Raw genomic sequence first — 20,542 nt, forward strand, 5'->3', positions numbered from 1 at the left:
TTGAACCCCTACAAACCCCCCCCCCCCCTTTAAAGGCAGTGTTTATTTTGATATCAACAAAAAGGTCTTTTAATGTAAACAGACATGCAGGAAAACACGAGATCTGCTCTATCTTTCGTCACTTCCCAAACTTTTTAATGAAATTGGAGACCTGTTTAAAGGATTTTCGAACTGCTCATAAGCTTCACTCAACGAAACACATATGTTTATTATTTGCTCATAGCTATCATTGACTTTCCATAATGCTAACAAAGTCGTTGAAAATGAGAGAGAGGACGAATTGATGTTTTAAACGTTTCATTTATCATTTCTTGTTGATAAAAATGAATTTAGAATGAACCTTTATGCTTTATCACATCTCTTGGAGTGTTTAATCGATTTTTCTTGAATAAGATTTTTTTAGAGTGATTGAGACATATTTTTACTTTCAGTTTGACTTTTTCAGGAGACAGCTTACTAGTAACAAGGAATTTTGAAGGAAAGGTATTTGATCAGTGAAAAAAAAAATTGAAATTTTGTCTTTCGAATAAATAACATTTATGAAGGATATTTTGTATGTCAGAATATGATCTCTTTAATATAACACAGTTCTGTGAGACAAAAATTTTCTTCTTTTCTCATTGTTCTAGATAAAATTCTATTCACAAATATCTTTCCGACGATCAAAAATCAGTACTAATCCAAAACAAAAAATACCCAATCCTCTTCGTTTTCACTAGCTAATTCACATATAGACAAACTTTGGTTTTATATCAGAAATATTTGAGAAGTTTCCTTGACATTTATAAATTACAGACCAGACAGTCGTGTTTTGAACACATTTAAATGATAAATTATGGTTAATTAGTACATACTTCGATTGGTCATTTTCAGTGGAATGTAATTAAATTGGATTTGAAATGTACTGTTAGAAAAGAATACTTGTGCAAGAAAACTGTTTTGCACGCAGAGAGAAAGTTGTCATGTTAGTTGTGACATGTGACAGACGAAATACAGTGTACAGTTGTTGTAGAGTATTTCTGAAATGTTTTTTGAGCAAACACTTTGTTATATTGCAAATGTTTGATACACCAAATGACATAACGACATAGTGTGTTTGTAAAATAAGAATGTTTAAAGTTTAGAAGAATATTGAATTTGTTGTGCATGAATATGGACTTTGTATTACTTCAACCCGAACTCTGTCCAAATTTGTTTTTAAGAAAAGTTGGGATCCTTGAAAATGATTTTGAAGTAGACTTACTGTAAGACTGTGAAATAAAGTTTTGAATACTTTTTTATTTTAGAAAATAATGCGGAGAGTTTTAGTGGTTCTTATGATCACGCCTGCAATATTCCAGAATATTGTTTTAGGTAAGTTCGTTTATCACTACGCTCTCTATCCTTTAATAATGTTTCACTTTGCCATTAAAGTAAAATCAAACCATAGACATAGCGAAATGTGACTGACTTAGTTGGTAGACAGTGTTGTTCCAATGTTAAGTCAGCGTTATATAATGCTATCAACGTTTTTTTGTGCCTGGAAATAGTTATTGTGAAAGTCAGTTTTGTAATTTTTTTCTAAACTTCCATTTTACCGCTAGGTGATTTTCAATTTGTTTCAAAATCATGGTTAACTGTTCCCGCCATTCCTCACATTATTCACAAAGCTGGTAAAGATTTCACAATTGAATGTATGACCAATGAACCAAAAGCTGTGGTCACACTAGAAGTACGTCTAGAAAATCAGAATATATTACAAAATGCCAGGACTGCATTTCCAGGAAGACTTGTGGAAAAGGATCAAAATTTCGTTATACAAAGCATATCAGACCAAGACAATGGGGTATATTTTTGCCGAGCGACGAATAACAGTCAAAAAATTTCATTGAACAAAGGGATCCTAGATGTAAGAAAACGTGAGTATTATTGTGGCAGAAGCAAAAAAAAGTTTGTACCTTACAATACAATGACTGGTCTCATCTTACCAAGGATCTTTTTTATGTTGACTTTTGATTAGCATATTTTAACTTCTTTTTGTCTTTTGTATTTTAACTTTCATCAGTTATCAAAAGTGAGTCAATCATGTTTCAACACACAGATATCTTATATAAAACACTAGATAGAGCTACTCCGTCCCTAACTGAAGCAAAATAATCCCCAATAATCCCCAAGTAGACTATAGTTCGATGCTGGCAATTTGATCTCTTGCCTCGTCGCTTCGCGCCATTCTGGATTTTTTAGCTTCACCTGCCGTTGCTCGGGGAAATACAGAGTAGCTCTAGTTTCAACAATCGATTATAAGTGAAAGTTTTTAAAAAGGTTTTTAAAACTGTTTAACTTTTCAAATGATTTAAGAAAATTGAAGATTACGTTCATGTTTTTCTAGCTCAAAATTCGGACATTGATTTATATCCGGACACGACAGAATTATTAATAGAACGTGGAGGTGATGCCAACATTACATGTGAAGCTCATGATCCGCAAGGTCTGCCTCTGTCCTACTTAACATGGTTAAAGCAATCTCAAGATGGTAGCCCAGTAGCGGTCGATTCATCCAGAGTATCGAGTGAAGGGATTAGCAATTTGGATATAGAAGTGCTCATGTTCAAGAATTTCGAATTGGTCAGAGATGGTGGTGTGTATATTTGTCAACGTCAATATCCTAAAGGAGACGTTTCTTCTAAAACTATAACGGTGAATCAGAAAGGTTAGTTTGTTAAGATAATTTTCAGTGTCTAAATAAATTTATAACTTTTACCGTTTTTATCCTGTTCCCGTCCTAAGAATCTGAACAAATTCACCAAGACTTTTACCAAAGAAATATTTATTGTTGAATCAACGGCATAACGTCAATAAAATGATATTATGGTGTAGTGCGATAGTCCCAAACATTCAATGATTTCAAATTCGCTAATCTAACCTTTACTTTAGCTGATGTCCCGTTGCAAATCAACTTGCTTGGTAAAACACGTGTGATAGAAGGTTCGAGGCTAATTTTAACATGTCAAACTAGTGGTGTCCCTGCTCCTAGCGTTACTCAATGGTTCAAAGATGGAAAGAAACAAAAAAGGTGCGCCATTTTCTTTAAAACCATTGTTTGGGAAGAACGTATTTGAAGCATGATATTTTCTTTAACTGGACTGGATTTTATCCTCTTTACCTTGCATTCATTAATCGTAAAATTTAAAGTTTTAGCACCACTGTCATTTTCTTTCTGTATCTGAACAGGAATTTGAAAATTCTGTAAAGCTTTTCGGAGTTTGTCATCATCAACACATCAGGCTTATACAAATTCAGCTAGTTTTTCTTTTTAAATATTCTTTTTAGCTGCGACAAAGAAGAATGTGTTTTGACCGTCCAATCAACACAACATCCAAAAGACGATGGACAATATTCATGTCACACCAAGAACCGTTACCAACAAATATTAAAGAAGATCAACATCACTATACTAGGTATATAGTAGGGTCACTTAAGTGAAATCGGGTACGGGATGTGCCGCTGGATAGGATCTTTTTATTGATCCAAAGTTTTTCAAATTTCAGCACTTAGGCAAAATCTGGTACAGGAGTGTACTGCTTGGTAATATCTGCTTAGAATCCCTTATTCAAATACCAACTTTCAGTTCTTAGGTAAATTGGGTACAAGGACGGGCCGCTCTGTAGGGTTGAAGTTTTCCATTTTAAATTTATCACGCCAACTCGTTAACAGTAGCACTGACTGATTTGAGGACTAACTAAATAACTGGATAGATCGAAAAATGTTGTATCCCTTCGGTACTGACTGTTAGAATGTTAAAAAGAGCTCCGAAATAAACCGCTAATATAGGGAAACGACTACCTTTGAAAAACCTTGCCAACTGGGTACCGCACTCTACACTATTTATTTTTGGTTTTACTTTAAGCTCCACCTTTGCTGGAGAAGTTTCAAAAAGTACACATTGCAGACTTCGATGAAGAGTACCAAGTGACTTGTTCACTCACCAAAAATACAAATCCTCCACCTTCAATCACATTACAATCTCAACCGAACACGTGTATTAAAGATGAAACAAATTGTCAACCAATCAGTTCAGCCTGGAAACTAATCGAAAGGGTATGTTGGTATTTTATTGTAAAAAAACTCAATTGTGATTATTTTCTACTTTTATTGTGGGATTTTAGTCCTTCTCACAAAAATTTGAAACAGCCTGCTGAATTTGCACTTTTCTGTGTGGAGTCTAGGCTGTCTTTTTCAGAAAATTTTGATGAGTGTAGATTATTTTGCAACAATTTCTATCTTTTATGGAAACATCTTTTCGATCCACACAGGAAGTCACACAGACAACAAAACTATCGTTCATCGCACCAGCCACAAAGTCCAGTATCTTTTACCGTTGTATCGCGAAGAATGAGGTTGGGAATTCGTCAACTACCATGCTATTGACGAGAAAGAGTAAGTATTAGAAAATATCGTCGTAATTTTATTTCGAGAGATTCCTTGTTCGTTCTTTCTTTATCGTGATGTCATCTATTTTTTCACCCAAAGTGCCACTGACATCTTATGATATTGCTCAAATTTTCTGCGGTCTTATATCGGTAGACCTTGACCTAGGAGCGCCACCCTGTCTTTTACCTCGTTCGAATAGAAGACATTTTTCTTAGCATTTGAAATCAAAAGATATTTGAAAATTTGAAGTTACGGTTACGGAGTGACGGCGCTTAATGATTAGAAGAGCAATTCGTATCAATGGAAATGAGATACCTCTAAATTGGCAAGGGATGAAAATTTATTTTACCGATTATCATCAATTGATTTAACGTTTTAACGGTTTTCGATACGGCGAACACTTTCAGGATTGTTAAAATCCTGAGGCTAATCCTTGATCTAATAAAAAGGCCAACATCTCTTAAACTAATTTTTGTTTATTTTCTGTTTTTCCAGATAAAAAGGATATCCAATTCGGGTTTCTCAATGAAAATCCTCACATGGTCAACGAAGAATCACCATTAAACATCACCTGTATCTCTGACCCTTATATTTACAAGAATGTTTCCATAACAGCACCTTCACACTTGGCTTTCGCATTATTTACTCCCTATGTTAAAACATACACCGAGGATAAGCAGAGAATTACTACCTATTATGTCAAAAAAGCTAAGCTGTCAATGAATGGTGTGTTTACTTGTATAGGAGCTTTGGTTAGGACTGGTGAATTGAGAAAGATTCACTTAAATGTTACTGTGAAAGGTAGGTTTTATCGTTGTAAAGTGTTTTTTGTTGAAAAAAACTATATTTAATGTGAGCAGGGACGGATTATGTTTTTACTCGCATCCTACTTTGATTTTACAATTGGGTCGTGTTTAATGACATCGTTAAAGGCTGGGCGGCTTCCATACGGAAATGTCAAACTATAGTTCTTTCTGTTTTGCAGAACTCAAAGCACCTAGTGTTGGTTTTGTCGAAAAAGACTTGACAATTTCACAAGACCAAAACAAAAACTATTTATTGGATTGTCAAGTCTCTGGGAACCCTCAACCAGATGTCATCTGGAAATTTTCTGGTTCTCCAATCACCGTAAAAGATGATATAAGCAGTGTGGAGAAGTGTGAAACACACAAAAAAGGATTTTACAGTATCTCTGGTGAAAACGATCAGTTGGTTATTTGTCAATTGGATTACAAGAAACATGAAGGTGTCTATGAATGTGTTGCCAGTAATAAAGTTGGCACGCCTGCTCGTGCTATCGTCAATTTACAAATAACAGGTATTCAGATAAATTATATTCCCCCAGAATTCAATTCAAACATATTCAGCCTTAACCGTCAGTGATTTCATCCCAAGCTGGCACACAAAGTTGTTTTAACTTCATATAACGTTAAATGGATGCTATGAACGTTAGATGGATGTTAAAGTAACGTTGTCTGCCAGCTTTTACGAGTCTCATACAAAACAGACCTGCTGTCACACAATTTAGAGCACTCGTTTGTCTTTCATAGAAAAACCTTCTTGTTTCAAGGATTTGATGAGATCAGAAACCTTGCCTATCTTTAAGACTGTAAGTTACACTATAACTTTAAAGGGACATAACAGTACCTGCGAAATTTGTAAACAAACTGTATGCAGCGGATACAAAATCAAAACAAATGTCACATGTCAAAATAAAAAATCAAACCAAATATGGCTAATTTTGATTGCTCAATTGTGTTACAAGTTTGTTTTGGACACGTGATTTTAATTGTTCTTTTTAATGACACGTGGTTCGCGCAATGTTTACATTTTACTACTGTAATGTCCCTTTAAAAGGCCTAAAGAGAAACTAGCTGAAGATCTAAGTACGACCTCTTGTTTTTAATGAGATGATTTCTATTCACAGCAAAACCTGAGATTACGTCCATTCTTGGTGACGTCACATTTCGTTTTGACCTAGATGACCAGATCACGTGTAAAGCACATGGTAATCCACACCCCAAAGTCACGTGGTACAGAATCAACCAATCAAATAACAGGAATTCCACTGAACTCACAACACATAATCGTTTGGCTACATTGAATTCGACGATCCTGCAACGATATGGTTCTGGCGTTTACAAATGCTTAGCGAAAAACAGTGAAGGAGAAACTTCAAAAGGAATGAACCTAACATTGATTACCGCTGGTAAGGTTGTTTTTTCAAGAAGTGTTAATGTTATACAAAATACTGTATATGTATGGTTGCAGTATGAAGGAGGGTGAAATTTTAATATAAGCATTATAAGCATACAACAATGCGAAAGCTCGTCCGAAAATGATTATCTTGGCGAATATTTGTCCTCCATTAAATTGCAGAACGTTCCTTTAACCTCTCTTTAAGTGGCATTTAATCTTCAATGCATGAAAAATAGGGCATAAATCATAAGCGACTTTAACGATGTGATTGATTGTATATTTCGAGGAATGTATCAAATAATCTATATTATATAGCACAGTAGTGTCAGAGTCGCAGTAAAATGACACTGAAAAGATTGAATAATTGAATGATTAAATAATTGAAGGCTTTTTTGAAGAAATTCGTCCACGAATCTTATTCATTTCTTTTACAGACAAAAATACACAAAGTGCAGACAATCTGAAGGAGATTTTCATCGGTATTGCGTTGGCCTTTGTTCTGATGATTATTTTCATGATTTGTTTCATCCTTTGGTATAAGAGACGATTGAAGAAGAAACATGCTGCTTACCTGAAACCGAACTCTAATTTCGTGGTAAGATTCAATGATCATTTTCCTACATTACATGGCCCCGTCTACAGGGTAATTACACTGGAATTATCAGATTTGCAACTTTAATTCTTTTTTACTTTTTAGCTCGACCCAGACCGTTCATTGTTCGATCAAAGCAACGAACTGCCATACGATATGACTTGGGAATTTCCACAACAAAAACTGACTTTCATCAAGTCTCTTGGTAAAGGTGCTTTTGGTGAAGTATGGTTGGCTGAAGCTGAGGGAATCACTGGTATGATGTTTCGTCCTGAATAAGAAAAGTTTCTTACGTTATCGATAGATGCCCAACTTTTCGAATCCTGTGAAATCTCTTACGTTTTAGACAAAATTTGACGTCAGTCGTACTCTGCCTGACAGAATCTTGAACTGCAAAATGAAATGTTATTTTTTATAGTTGTTTACATCGCCCCGCTCGTCCCTTACAAATCTAAGCTAATTAATCAACCATATAATTACATGACGAATGAAAAGCGTGCTTTGGTGTAAGATGATACCGAAAAGATGACTGTTTATATGAAATGTTCTTCTATTCTAGAAATCGATGCACGTGATAAAAGCAATGAAGCGACAAAGCGACGAAAACGTTTCCGAAATGAAGGAGGATGTTTGGCAAGGTTGATTGGAAAAAACAGAAAGACTAATGAAGGATACCAAAAAACATTGGTTGCTGTGAAAACTTTGAAAGGTTTGTTATTTTATAATGTCGTCTTTCTCTTGCATTAAAGTTATATTCTTTGTAAAAGCCTACATTTTTATATTCTGACTTGCAAAACTCCAAAAAATATAGGTGAACGTCTAAAGCAAATTGTACCTGATTTGTATTTCCAAAGTAACATTTTCTGAGAAAACACCTGTATGATGTATACTCTACATCATCTCCATAGGTTTAAGCAATTAAAAATAAGTGTCATGAAAACAACTTCTGTCTCTGTATAAAACCTTGACTAGCGCAATCGTTTTATTTTATAACTTTCTTGAATTGCAGACTCATCATTTCTTTTACGTGTCCATATTTTAAGAACATTTGACCTGCAACAAACTGCTTTAAAAGCTGCAGTTACCAGACTGATAGTTTCATAGCGAAATTTCGCATTCATTGTCAGGTACAGGATAGGGTTCCAACATGAGCCAGAGTAGCTAAAGATGTAGGCTGCCGTTCCTATACCATGGGGTAGGGTATACATGTCTCTGATCCCTATAGCCAACATCAGGAACAAGAAGAAAGGTAACCAGCAAGCGATGAATATCAAAAGGGTTAAAAAATTCATCAACACTAAATGTTTTTGTAGTCTGAGTACGTTCAAGTAAGTTGATTGACCGTGTGTAAAATTACGCATCTTTTTGGAGTGTTGCCGAAAGCTTTGGTTGACTCTGAAGTAACTGAACGCCATTAAGACTATTGGAATCACATTTAGAATCAGGATTGTTGTTAAGTAGAAAAGTCGATCCTCTCTATTCTCTGGATAAGCCAATCCACAGGAGAAAGTTGATTTATTATACATGTATCGACCCCAACCTAAGAATGGCAGACCACCAAAAATAACAGCGAAAACCCAAATGATTGCAACAGCTGACAATGTACGCCTCTGTGTTACAAATCTACTCAACGGGTGAACCAAGGAAAAATATTTCTCAGCCGTCATAGCAATAATAGTTGTGATATTCATACTGAAAAACAAAGCGATTGAATACGCATGGAATTGACATGCATGGTAGCCAAGCTCCCATCCGTTTTGGACGATTGCGATTAAGGTTAACGGCATGTCTACAATTGAGATGCACATATCTGTGAAGACTAGATTGGCAACCAGGATGTAGTATGGAGTTCTCATTTCTTTGCGTGATATGATGATCAAGAGTATCCAACAGTTACCAAAGATGGCAGCAAACATGATGAGAGTAAGAAAGGGAAGCAAGATTAAACGTTCTGCACGTGTGAAATCGAGTGATGTCGCTTGAGTGGTCAGTAACGGGCTAAGAGAAAAAGAAAAGTTTTTTTACAATTGACTCTCCCTAATTCGATCTTCAAGAGACTTCAAGGAATTTATTCGAAATAGGGGAAGATTCGAATCACCAATGTTTTAGTTCGAATTACAGAAGGACTCGAATTATAGAAGTTCGAAAAAGAGAGATTTGACTGTTATTGCTAAACATAAGTGAAGAGTCGAAAATAAATGTATTAAGCTTTAATTATTAGATTCCAGACCTTGAAAATAGTCCTTTTCAAAGTTCTAATTCATTTGAGTATAGTTTTGTGGAGAACTTGTTTCATTACTAAGAAACTAACCAAAAAATTGGTTTAGGTGTGAGGATCGAAGCAAATGATTGTTTAGAAATCTTGGTTAAAAGCTAAAACAGAAATCCTACTTCATTTTGTAGCAAATGGAACCAACTCTTCGCTGTGGTAGTGATCTTTCCAAAGCAAAAAAAAATCAAATTAAAAAAATTAGGAATATCCCATCAAATTATGCCTTGTGAATGGAGCTGCTGAATAAATATCACATGTAATAAATCTATTGCGTGATCCAGTGGTGCGAATATTTTTCTATGCATTAATGAACAAAATTGGCTGAACTGCTTTGTAAATAAAGTAAAAATTGCACACGCTGATTTATTATCGAATTACTCAGACGAGAATTTTTTTCAAACTAGGAACCTGTTTTCGAAATTTCTCACTAAGGTGTAAAATGATATGACCTTCAAAATAAAGTAATTTTCCTTCTACAATACGAAGATGATAAATTCAAACTTTTAAAATTTCCATAAAAATCATTCGAGTCATTTAAACGAAAAATCAGGTGAATGAATTCGGCGAGGTGAGTCCACAGACCTTTATATACCCTAGACCAAGTTTCTCAATCCCGGCCAAGCAAAATCTTTGATCGGAGTTTTTTTTTGAAAAGTGGTACCCTAATGGCGGCACTACTCAATAGCGGTGTAAATGCATCGAGAGCACTAGCGAGCACCTCACTTAAAACCGGGATTTTTCATCTCGTTTCTTAGTGAGTTCCACTTTGACGATTTTCAAAAAAAAGAAGCCTTTCAAGTGCTTTGACGCAAATTCGATTATTTTGCTACTGCAAGAGTTGAAAGTGACGTCAAAAAATTGAAAAAGGTGGTGACGAAAAAACGTGGGTGACGTCTAGTATAGGCTACGAGAGCGCTAGATCTACTTTCCCTCGAAAACTTTTGATGATGCGATGTAGCGCCGTTAGACGTTAATTTTTAACACTGCAATGGCTTCTTTACGGGTACCAATTAAAAAAAACTTCGATCAAAGATGGCGGATATAGCTTGGTCCAGGGATATATAAAGGTCAGTGAGTGAGTCGTTCAAAGGATATATTTCTATCAAATTTTAAGTTTTAATCAAATTCTCTCTTCCCTTCAGACGAATCTGATGCATCTCAATACAAAGATCTGGCATCGGAACTCAAAATCCTCATTCATGTCGGACAACACAAGAATATTGTTAACCTTCTTGGAGCATGTACGTTGGAAGGAAAACTTCGTGTCATTCTTGAATTCTGTTTCCATGGTAACTTACTCACTTTCTTACGTTCGAAAAGAGATAGTTATCAAGATGTTTGGGAAAAACACAAAGAAGATATGAGCGATGAATTTACAAATGTGGATATGTTGAAAATTGCACTTGATATTGCTCAAGGAATGGAATTTCTAGAATCAAGAAAGGTACGTTTATTTTTTGTTTAATGTAAACAACTATGGATGACTAATTTTTTTTGTGCTACCTATTCCTCCTGGGTAAAATGGAACTGGCTTTTCATAGAAGAGGCCCCCCAGCGGACCCTCATTTCACGCAATCGTGCAAATTTTCCTCGAGTTTCACGCAATAACCCTATTTTTCAGAAAATCGGAAAATTGGGAAAACTGCACATAATCAGTGGAAAAAAGGGAAAATTTACGTAATCACGCACAAAATAGCCCAGATTCACGCATTCACGCAATCAAAAAGTAGATTTTCACGTTCACGCAAGTTTCATCATTTCATCAATTCACGCATTTCTATTTCAATTTTCACGCATTCACGCAACCGAAAATGCCTATTCACACATTCACGCAAACCGCTGGGAGGCCATATAACAAATTGAAAACTGCCATTTGCTCTAGCAGCATTTTGACCTCATTTGAGCCCTTAAATCAGTGGCTAATGTTACACCGATTTAAAATGACGGTGCACTTAGCTGCTATGAAGGTTCGGTAGAGATCCCTCTAAAATTATTTTGCTCGATTATTTCACATTCATTACAGTGTGTCCACCGGGACTTGGCAGCGCGCAATGTATTGGTTAGCGTTGATTTCACCATGAAGATTGGAGATTTTGGTTTAGCACGTGACCTGATCAATGATGAATTCTATTTGAAACAAACATCTGGACTTGTGCCCATCAAATGGATGCCACCTGAAGCCATCAAAGATAAAATCTACAATTCCTTGACTGACGTGTAAGTTATTATAATAAAAGTCTCATGCACTTCAGCAGAACATTTTGAATGGACTTCTTTCAGTGAATATCTCTGATAGTTCTTGCCAATCTTTATTGCTCACAATTACACAATTGAGATTCCAAAATGCGAAAATAACATTTGTAATATAATATTGCCCTGAGTGACTGAAAAATAGTTCATGAGACAGTATGGAGAAAAGATCGCCGTGGATTTTCGTATTGCTTTATTTGTTTACCCGAAGGTAGAAATTGGCGCCACTCCTTCTCTTAGATATCTCCACTTACCCTTGATTCGTTTCATCTAGTTGCCGAGCATCAAACAGAGGAGCATCAAGAACCATTTTGGGAATCTTTGATATGACCCGGCCAGAGGTCGGAACACCACCTTCCACACTGTAGCTACCTTCATGATACGGCCGCTTTTTTATGTAATACAATTAATACTAATGCAATTCTTTTTTTCTAGATGGTCATATGGAATTGTTCTTTGGGAAATTTATTCTCTCGGTGGTTCACCATACCCTGGTCTACCAGCTGAAAACCTGATGAAGTTTTTGGATAGTGAAAGACGAATGGAATGTCCTGACCATTGTCCAATCAGTGTGTATAAAGTGATGTTAAAATGCTGGTCCAAAGTTCCTTTCAATCGTCCTTCCTTTAAAGAAATTAAAGAAGAATTATCTTCAATAATGCAAGAAAACTCTCCAAATGTAAGTTTACAAACTTTATTGTACTGAATGAACAGTTGACCAGCAAAAACCTTCTTCAAAAATTAACATATAACCATTACGACCAACGTCGCTTTTGCTTCTATTTTCAAGCAAAAAGCAAGGTGGGTTTGATTATTTTGGTTGGACAACCAGGTCATGTCATCACATTCACCATATTCCTTTAGAGCAGAGTGTGGTGATCTGTTATGAGATTAGTAGCAGTAGGAACTTAAATAAGTATATTTTATTATCTGTAGTATGCTTCACAATATATTGATCTGACGCCGAACGATTTCGAAGATGGAAACGTCCGCCAATCACGTCTCTACCTTGAAGCTACGGATGGAGATCAAGAACAGTATAGTGACCAACATTCAAACGAAGATGAGCATTCATACAAACGACCGCTACTGGATAGTGGTGCTCTAAATGGAAGGTAATTATCTTCTTGTTTCATATGGCTCTAAATATTATAAATAAAATCAAAACATTTGCATTGAACTTACTCTGTACCATCTCACGATTATCGTAGCGTAGTGACATCCTCTACGGCAATGAATTTTGAAATTAGCCGTAGATATCGGGTTTGTGTACAGACAACGTCGAAAAGAACGTCTTTGATTTCAATGAACCTTGAGAGTTCATTCATTCTTTTTGGACCTACCTCGGAGGTCCTATAAATTAACCGATGTCCGTTCGTCCGTCTGTTACCAACTTTTCTCAGGATTGGCTCATTAGTTTTTTCTGATTTTTGGCACAATGATGTAAAATGATAATACCTAAAAAGTGCCGGAAATATGCCGGAAATCGCCGTTTTTCTGGATTTTCATTGGGCTTTTTCCTTATAATTAGTTGTTTTTTCATTCAAAAACATTATTAATAGCAATGCCCACCATCAAGCATGTTTTAATTTTCAATAAAATTGATTTTTGAAGCCGGAACTATTGACTGACTGATTTTTTTCATTTTTCTTCTCGTATTGCTATCTAACTTTCATCATCAGGTAGGCCCATTCAGCATGTTGCTTGTTTCTCCTTAATTGGCTTGTCTTAATAGGGTGTTAGAGATATTCAAATCTGTTATGATGGGAAAATAATTCGACTTAATTGAACTTAATGTTATCTTTTCATTTTCAGTGCACCAAACAATCGAAGAAGCAATGGTTTTCAACCGGCACACATACCATTATTAGATTCATCGAATGGGGTTGATTATTTGAACGGTGATACGCCATACGATGATAATCTAAGAGAGACTCATTTATAATGAATATTTCAATGGGAATATGAACAATTTTAGGGCAAAAAGATTCATAGTGAAAGAGGGATGGCTAGGGAGGATGAGGCTTTACCTATTATTGAACATAGTGAACATTTTTTTTCACTCTCATATTTTACTCTTCCATTCTCGTCCATTCCATCCCCGAGGATTATCGAAAATAAACTGTGAATTTGATAGCAAAAACTAAACCCTGTCTCATTTAAATGGTTGGCATTTAGGAGCCACAGAAATCAGTTGCATTTTAGGTCGACCAAATCTGGAAAAGCAAGCTAAGGGGATCCAAAATTAGTAATCAGAGGCGCCCATCCTGCCACCACGCTATCGACAGAAATACCTATATTTGGATGACAACTTTCTTACGTGTAAAGTTCTTTGTTTTAATTAATTGTTATCTTCAAAAGCAAGATTGTATATATAGTTTTTATATGGTCAATTTTATAAATATAGTATTTATTTTTACGAATTTCGAAATGAAATTAGTCAACTGCATGCCATCTTTTCGATAAGATTCTTTTATATGGTTTCATTAAAAGGGTATGATTCTAACACGCCGGGTGTGCTGAACTTAACGACGGGGACGTGCCACTGGAGCTCGAAAAAGGAAGGAACCCTATCAGTAAACCGAATGCTCTACCTTTCCACTATACTTGCCAATTTGAAGGTTTTTTAAATCTGATAAAGGGGAACTCTGACTATTATGCATCCCTGTACTCCAGTTTTAAATTGTTATTATTTATTATGAAGCTGTAAATGGTAGAGTTTTCTCCCAACTATGAAAATGATGGGTTAATCTAGCACTTTCTTATTGTTCACGCAGCCTATTTTTCGAAATTTGGTGATATACCTTATCGGCCAAAACTTAGTCGGCCTTAATTTTAGTCGGCCTTAATTTTAGTCGGCCTTAATCATTAGTGGGCCCAAATTTTAGTGGGGCCAAATTTTTAGTCGGCCCTAATTTTAGTCACCAAGCCAAAGTTTAGTCACTTAGGGCCGACTAAGTTTTGGCCGATAAGGTATCTTACTTTCGTATGTTTTTTGGGATTTACCTCCTTCCAAAAGAATTTAAAGAATTTTCTGTGCTGGTATTTAAATCCGCTTAGAAATCACTAAGACACTATTTGAATCAATCCCAAACTTAAACTTCCTTGATTAGAAAATGCTCGTCTGTACAGTAATGTAGTTGTTGATTACAGTTGGCAAACAAATTTTAATCAGATTTTAACATAAATTGGTTCTGTTATTCCTTAATCATCATTATCAGCTATTTTTTATTCGAACTAATTTATATAAGAAAGTGAGCCTCGATTCTAGCCAAAAGCTAATATCCAACAAAATAGTATGATGTCTGAAATGAAATGCAAAGTGGTATTCGGATGGTTTGAGATCATCCTCATTTTCGGGCTTATTATTTCCAAACGAGTTATGAGAAAGAAATCTCTAGTTGCCCTTAGTTGCGGTTGCCATAGTCTGCCGACCTTTCTCTGTTTTCTGGTTCTTATAAAATAAAGTTCTCATCTATAATCACTTCATTTAAAATCTTTCATTTTGTCTACTTGAGACTTAAGAAAAAACCTCCGTCAGCAATAAAATCATATAATGATGTAATTTCAAGCCAATAGATATCGACCTAATGAAGTTTTTGACCAATAGGAGATGAGGGAGTGGGGGTTTCTACGAAATAAATCATTATTTGAACATTTTGCAAAAGTTTAGCTTTCCTCCTTATTCAAAAGCTGTAAATAAACATCCTTAGTAAATTTTCTCAGTCAAGCTCAAGATTCGACGACAAGAGAAATTCATCTTGGTAGGTAAACTATACATTGATTTATTTCCTGACAAAAATCAAGCCTTGAAAACAAGATGTCGAGAATGGGTGTTATTGTTTTAGCAATCACTTTGGTTTTGTTTGCAGCTTCAAATGTGGAGAGCAAGGTAAGAAATCATTTTCATCCTTTAAAAGGCTTCCCTTGCCACCCCATTGTAAATTCTTACAAACTGGTTCATTTTTCATCCCACAAAACACTTTAATACCGTTAATTCCCGTTATAAACAAAGAGAAATGAATCCGTAGGGGTGGTCATAGAGGTATAAAGAAACAGGAGAAGTATGCTATTGTAACCATGCTCGCCCTACGATTAAAAAAATTACGAGGTATGCATGCTCATAATCTCATATATCGTGCATTTTTAATGAGCTCTTTTGTTGATAGGTGTGGAAATAAGATGAGACGAGATCCATTGTTTCTGACATTGGTGTAAGAAAATATTTGGATTAAAAAAGGCCTGTAAACTTTGCAATCCTTCATCAAATGACAAGATTTTTCGATCAACATTTTCTTCAAGGTGAACTCTATTGCTTAATACTTTCCTCCAAAATTCTCCAGCGACTTTTTGTCTACAAATTGGGTCTGAAATTGTGTGTGCTTATAAAGAACTTTTAATTTTCTGGCTGGAGAAAACATCTTTTCAAAACAAAATTTAATGGATGACAAAATTGAACGCAAACTTATTTCGTGGAGCTAAATTTTATTTTATTATCGTATATTAGGAGGCTAGAAATCTTCGATGTTGATAGTAAGAATGTTCAGAGAAAACTTGAGTTCTACTAAAAAGTCGTATTTCATCGGGCGAGCCTAGAATTTCTTTTGATTTATTACATAAAAGAAATCAAAAGACTTTAACGACCAATTACCGACAAATTCATCTCCTGTCTTTCTTTATACCTCCATGGGGTGGTACAGTCACTTTCGTTCGATGTTGTGGACGGCGAAATATGAAATTTGTCGTTCTTTTTTGTCGTTCTTTTTGTCTATTTTTAGTAATGCAGGATTTGTTAGATAGATCCCCTCTCATATACGTCTCACTTGAAATGTTCTAATTTAGCCAAACTCCAGTAGAGTTTTCTATTCTCAACTTCAGTTGAGTTAGAATCTGAGAATGTGTGTGTGTGTGTATGTCCCAAAACTTTGGGGCAGCCTGGAGACTTCAAAAATTGTTCGATTTGGCTGAAATTTGGCACACTTGTTCCTTGGGTGAATATCTGGGGGTGTTTTTTTCATTTTTCAAAATTTTTGATTTTTGGGGCCTGGGGACGAGTTTTCGCCAAAATGAGGCTAAAACTTTGGGGCAGCCTGGAGACTTCAAAAATTGTTCGATTTGGCTGAAATTTTGCACACTTGTTTCTTGGGTGAATATCTGGGGGATTTTTTTCATTTTTCAAAAATTTTGATTTTTGGGGCCTGGGGACGAGTTTTTCGCCAAAACGAGGCTAAAATTTTGGGGCAGCCTGGAGACTTTAAAAATTGTTCGATCTGGCTGAAATTTTGCACACTTGTTCCTTGGGTGAATATCTGGGGGTGTTTTTTTCATTTTTTGAAAATTTTGATTTTTGGGGCCTGGGGACGAATTTTTCGCCAAAACGAGGCTAAAACTTTGGTGCAGCCTGGAGACTTCAAAAATTGTTCGATTTGGCTAAAATTTTGCACACTTGTTCCTTGGGTGAATATCTGGGGGTGCCTTTTGCATTTTTCAAAAATTTAGATTTTTGGGGCCTGGGGACGAGTTTTTTGCCAAAACGAGGCTAAAGCTTTGAAGCAGCCTACAGGCCTCCAAAATGGTTGGATTTGGTTGAAATTTGGCACACTTGTTCATTGGGTAAATATCTGGGGGTCTACAATTGGGCCTATGAATAATTTGAAGCCACTGAAGTTGAGCCCAGTGCGTTGCGCACGTTCGACTATTTCCATGGTAAAGGTGAAATACCCCTATCAAAACAAAATGACATTATTAGATCGGGGCAAGCTGGAGTTTTTACAAGCTCTTATTTGATTTGGTTGGTCGTTAAGATGTAATAAAAGAATCTTATTAATTTTTCTAAAGAACGCGTCATCGTTATCACTTTAAATGACCAATTAGTGAAGTATCTTGTAAAAACTCCAGCTCATCCCATTAGATCAATACGACTTTTTTCAAATGTTCACTCGTAATTTGGTATTGTTCACCGCTATTTTATTACGTTACGTACAGATACTGTACCTGTATACTACAACAATCTGAAAAAGGACCTCATGTAGATTTCCCCTGATTTTCCAATCAGTCAGAGCACTAATTGTACAGTAACTTAAGATTTAACCAACCAGGTCTGTTGGAAGGATTAGTACACGTTTTTTTAATAAGAAAAAATTATAAGAACAAAAAGGCCCCGATGGCAAAAAGATCAATAACAAGTTAATAACATTTTAAGGCTTTGCGAACTTTAAAACACCCGATTTCTTAGGAAAATGGGCAAAAATACTCACAGCATGGTGAAAATATGAACATGTTAAGAACATTTTTAGGCTTTTGGGTGTCTAGCGCGAAAAATAGTCCCGCGAAATGCAATTTTCACTAAAAATCCTCAAAAACCTCAAGAAAACATGAATTAGAAATATAAAAGATTTTCGGCAAAAAATGGGTGTCAACCACAAAAATTAGTTCCCTTAAGGTATTGGTTCGGTCAAACAAAAAATAAATATCTATCTTACTTAACTGTCTTGTTCTGCTACCTTCTGCTGTTACTAAATCTTTGAAGACCTGCACTTGGCAATAAGCTAGAAATGATGAATGGGAAAGCTCAACTTTATTTGTATTTACACTTAGAAAATCTCAGCCACACTCCAAGTGAAGTTTGAAGCCATCAACAAAACAGATCCAGCTCCATTACACTTTATATTTGATGATTGGTATTACGCTATCAATGCATTCAAACTTGGAAACACAAACACAACACCATGTTACAACTTCGAATACACAACAAGCGATTTTGGAGCTTTTATCACTGAAGTTTGTGGCGTGAAAAACAACTTCACAGCCGGTTTGAATTGGATGTTTTTGGTGAATGGAATAGAAGCACCAGTTGGAGTTTCTTGTCTCAAAGTTCAAGACAATGATAATTTGACATTGGTTTATAAACATGTACAACATAAGCCACAACCACCTTCGAAAGTAAGTTTAATTGATGCCATGTGTTAATTTTTAAAAACTTTTGTCCGAATCTACATAGTGAAAGTGCTTCGCCTAACTTTTAAGAACAGGGTTCAAATTAACAAAATAGATTGGTCATCTTCCTTCTTCGGTTATCTATTTTTAAAACAAAGTTTATTTTTGTCACAAGTAATGCCATTCAATTTGCCTCAATGATTGAGATACTGATAATGAATGAGAATTACAAACCGAAAGTCTGCCAGACAGTAGAAATATTGGAGAAAGAATAACCATGATTTATTGATTCTATAATGGATATTTTTTTGGCATTCTATGATGCCTATTGATAAAAAGTATTTTGAATATTAATTTTCGCAATGCTTCCAATAAATTCCTAAAGCTAAAAGTTTTCACCGATTTCTAGAAAGTCTCAGCCACACTTCGAGTGCAGTTTGAAGCAATCGACAAACCAGACCCAGCTCCATTAAATGTCACATTTGATGATTGGTATTACGCTATCAATGCATTCAAACTTGGTAACACAAACACAACACCATGTTACAACTTCGAATACACCACGGGAGATTTTGGAGCTTTTGTTACTGAAGTTTGTGACGTGAAAAACAACCAATCTGAAAATCTATACTGGATGTTTGACATCAATGGAAAGCAATCTCCAGTCGGAATATCTTGTTACCAAGTGCAGGAGAATGATAACTTGACATTAGTCTACAAGGACACGTCAACAAAACCTAAACCGTCATCAGCTGTTGGTCTTTCGGCTATCTATGAACTTCTTGTCCCTTCGATACTTTTAATGTTTCTCTATTAATTGTGATAGCTGGAATCATTAAGATAGAAAAGAGGGAAGGAAAATTTCAAATTTCAAATTATTATAAAGTACAGCTTTTGTTAATCTAAATACTACTAACCCTACTGGCCAATGAGATTCAGCCGAATAACAGAGCAAATCTTCAACCCTTCCCACGCAAGAGAAAGTTATGTCTTAAAATTTACGCCGGGACTCGGACGACGGATTGAATCTAGTGTTTCTTTTGTTTTCGCATGCTACGTTTTTCGTAATCTGGCAATAAATTTTACTTTCAATCCGGCTTTGTAAAAATCACATGGGCCGCGCAACATCCTAGATTCTACTTTATCGGCTATATCCTTTTGCTACCGACATTGAAAATCATGTTTTAATAGAATGTAATAGAATATTATTTGAGATAATTGAAAAACATTGTGTAAATTTAACTAGAGATGCTCGTGATTTATTTTTTTGATAAAGCCTATTTACTTTGTAGTAGTTTTATATCGTAGCTAATTTGTTATACTTTAAAACCTTATTTTGTAAAGCCTTTATGATAATTCAACCTCTAAAATTATGAAGAATCCGCCTAAAGACTTATCGATTCACTCTAAAGCAATATTCAAAAATCAAACCCGGGGAATAAAAATAAACTAAGACTTTCATCTCTATTGCTAAACTGACAGAACTCCGATCTTCGCTTGTATTGTCAATACATTTTGAGACTCTCAATGGATTCCTGAGCTTTACAAGGTTTAAAGATTCCCAGCCATTTAAACAGGACCTTTTCCATCCCCATTAGCCTTTATCTGGTGTACTGTCTACCAAATACTATACAGTGCCGTAGCAACTGGGGGGCAAGGGGGGGGGGCTATACCCCCCTAATAATTTTTTCAAAAATGGTTATTTTGCAAAATGCAAAGTTTTTCTTTTTTAATTTGTCACAATTGTCTTTTATGTGCATGTTTTGAGTGTATTATTAAGCAATCTAAAAAATTTCCCCCCTCGGGCCAAACCATGGTTGGCCCTCGCGGTGTCACTAAACTTCAGCCCCCGGGGGGGGGGTCCTTAGGCAAAAATAGGTGCT

The 20,542-nt window shown here is 35.6% G+C and overlaps 3 protein-coding genes across 3 annotated transcripts; 2 read left to right on the forward strand and 1 right to left on the reverse strand.

Moving 5' to 3' along the window:
- The first annotated feature begins 1,292 nt into the window (after window positions 1–1,292).
- LOC136799229 (vascular endothelial growth factor receptor 1-like) lies at window positions 1,293–14,172 on the forward strand. Its single transcript, XM_067055917.1, has 18 exons — window positions 1,293–1,353; window positions 1,584–1,898; window positions 2,369–2,689; window positions 2,914–3,052; window positions 3,310–3,437; window positions 3,887–4,077; window positions 4,293–4,416; window positions 4,906–5,211; window positions 5,396–5,728; window positions 6,338–6,619; window positions 7,044–7,204; window positions 7,307–7,457; window positions 7,761–7,910; window positions 10,616–10,917; window positions 11,497–11,690; window positions 12,159–12,402; window positions 12,660–12,838; window positions 13,539–14,172. Exons 1-18 carry the CDS (start codon window positions 1,293–1,295, stop codon window positions 13,666–13,668), a joined length of 3,711 nt encoding a protein of 1,236 aa, XP_066912018.1. The 3' UTR covers window positions 13,669–14,172.
- LOC136799181 (opsin-3-like) lies at window positions 8,108–9,597 on the reverse strand. Its single transcript, XM_067055867.1, has 2 exons — window positions 9,593–9,597; window positions 8,108–9,199 (listed from the first exon to the last, which is right to left on the reverse strand). Exons 1-2 carry the CDS (start codon window positions 9,595–9,597, stop codon window positions 8,170–8,172), a joined length of 1,035 nt encoding a protein of 344 aa, XP_066911968.1. The 3' UTR covers window positions 8,108–8,169.
- A 1,247-nt stretch (window positions 14,173–15,419) lies between the features above and the next one.
- Window positions 15,420–20,047, forward strand: LOC136799230 (uncharacterized). Its single transcript, XM_067055918.1, has 3 exons — window positions 15,420–15,615; window positions 18,321–18,665; window positions 19,069–20,047. The coding sequence occupies exons 1-3, from the start codon at window positions 15,544–15,546 to the stop codon at window positions 19,474–19,476; spliced, it is 825 nt and encodes a 274-aa protein (XP_066912019.1). The 5' UTR covers window positions 15,420–15,543; the 3' UTR covers window positions 19,477–20,047.
- Window positions 20,048–20,542: the final 495 nt, after the last annotated feature.

The sequence above is a fragment of the Clytia hemisphaerica genome, unplaced genomic scaffold (assembly GCF_902728285.1).
Source record: "Clytia hemisphaerica strain Z4C2 unplaced genomic scaffold, Clytia hemisphaerica genome assembly, whole genome shotgun sequence".
NCBI lineage: Eukaryota > Metazoa > Cnidaria > Hydrozoa > Leptothecata > Clytiidae > Clytia > Clytia hemisphaerica.

Coding starts and splice junctions, on each gene's coding strand:
- LOC136799230 (XM_067055918.1), top strand. CDS start 15,544: ATGTCGAGAATGGGTGTTATTGTTTTAGCAATCACTTTGGTTTTGTTT. Junction 15,616..18,320: donor CTTCAAATGTGGAGAGCAAG/GTAAGAAATCAT, acceptor ATTTACACTTAG/AAAATCTCAGCCACACTCCA. Junction 18,666..19,068: donor AGCCACAACCACCTTCGAAA/GTAAGTTTAATT, acceptor ACCGATTTCTAG/AAAGTCTCAGCCACACTTCG.
- LOC136799229 (XM_067055917.1), top strand. CDS start 1,293: ATGCGGAGAGTTTTAGTGGTTCTTATGATCACGCCTGCAATATTCCAG. Junction 3,438..3,886: donor GATCAACATCACTATACTAG/GTATATAGTAGG, acceptor TTTTACTTTAAG/CTCCACCTTTGCTGGAGAAG. Junction 6,620..7,043: donor CCTAACATTGATTACCGCTG/GTAAGGTTGTTT, acceptor TTTCTTTTACAG/ACAAAAATACACAAAGTGCA.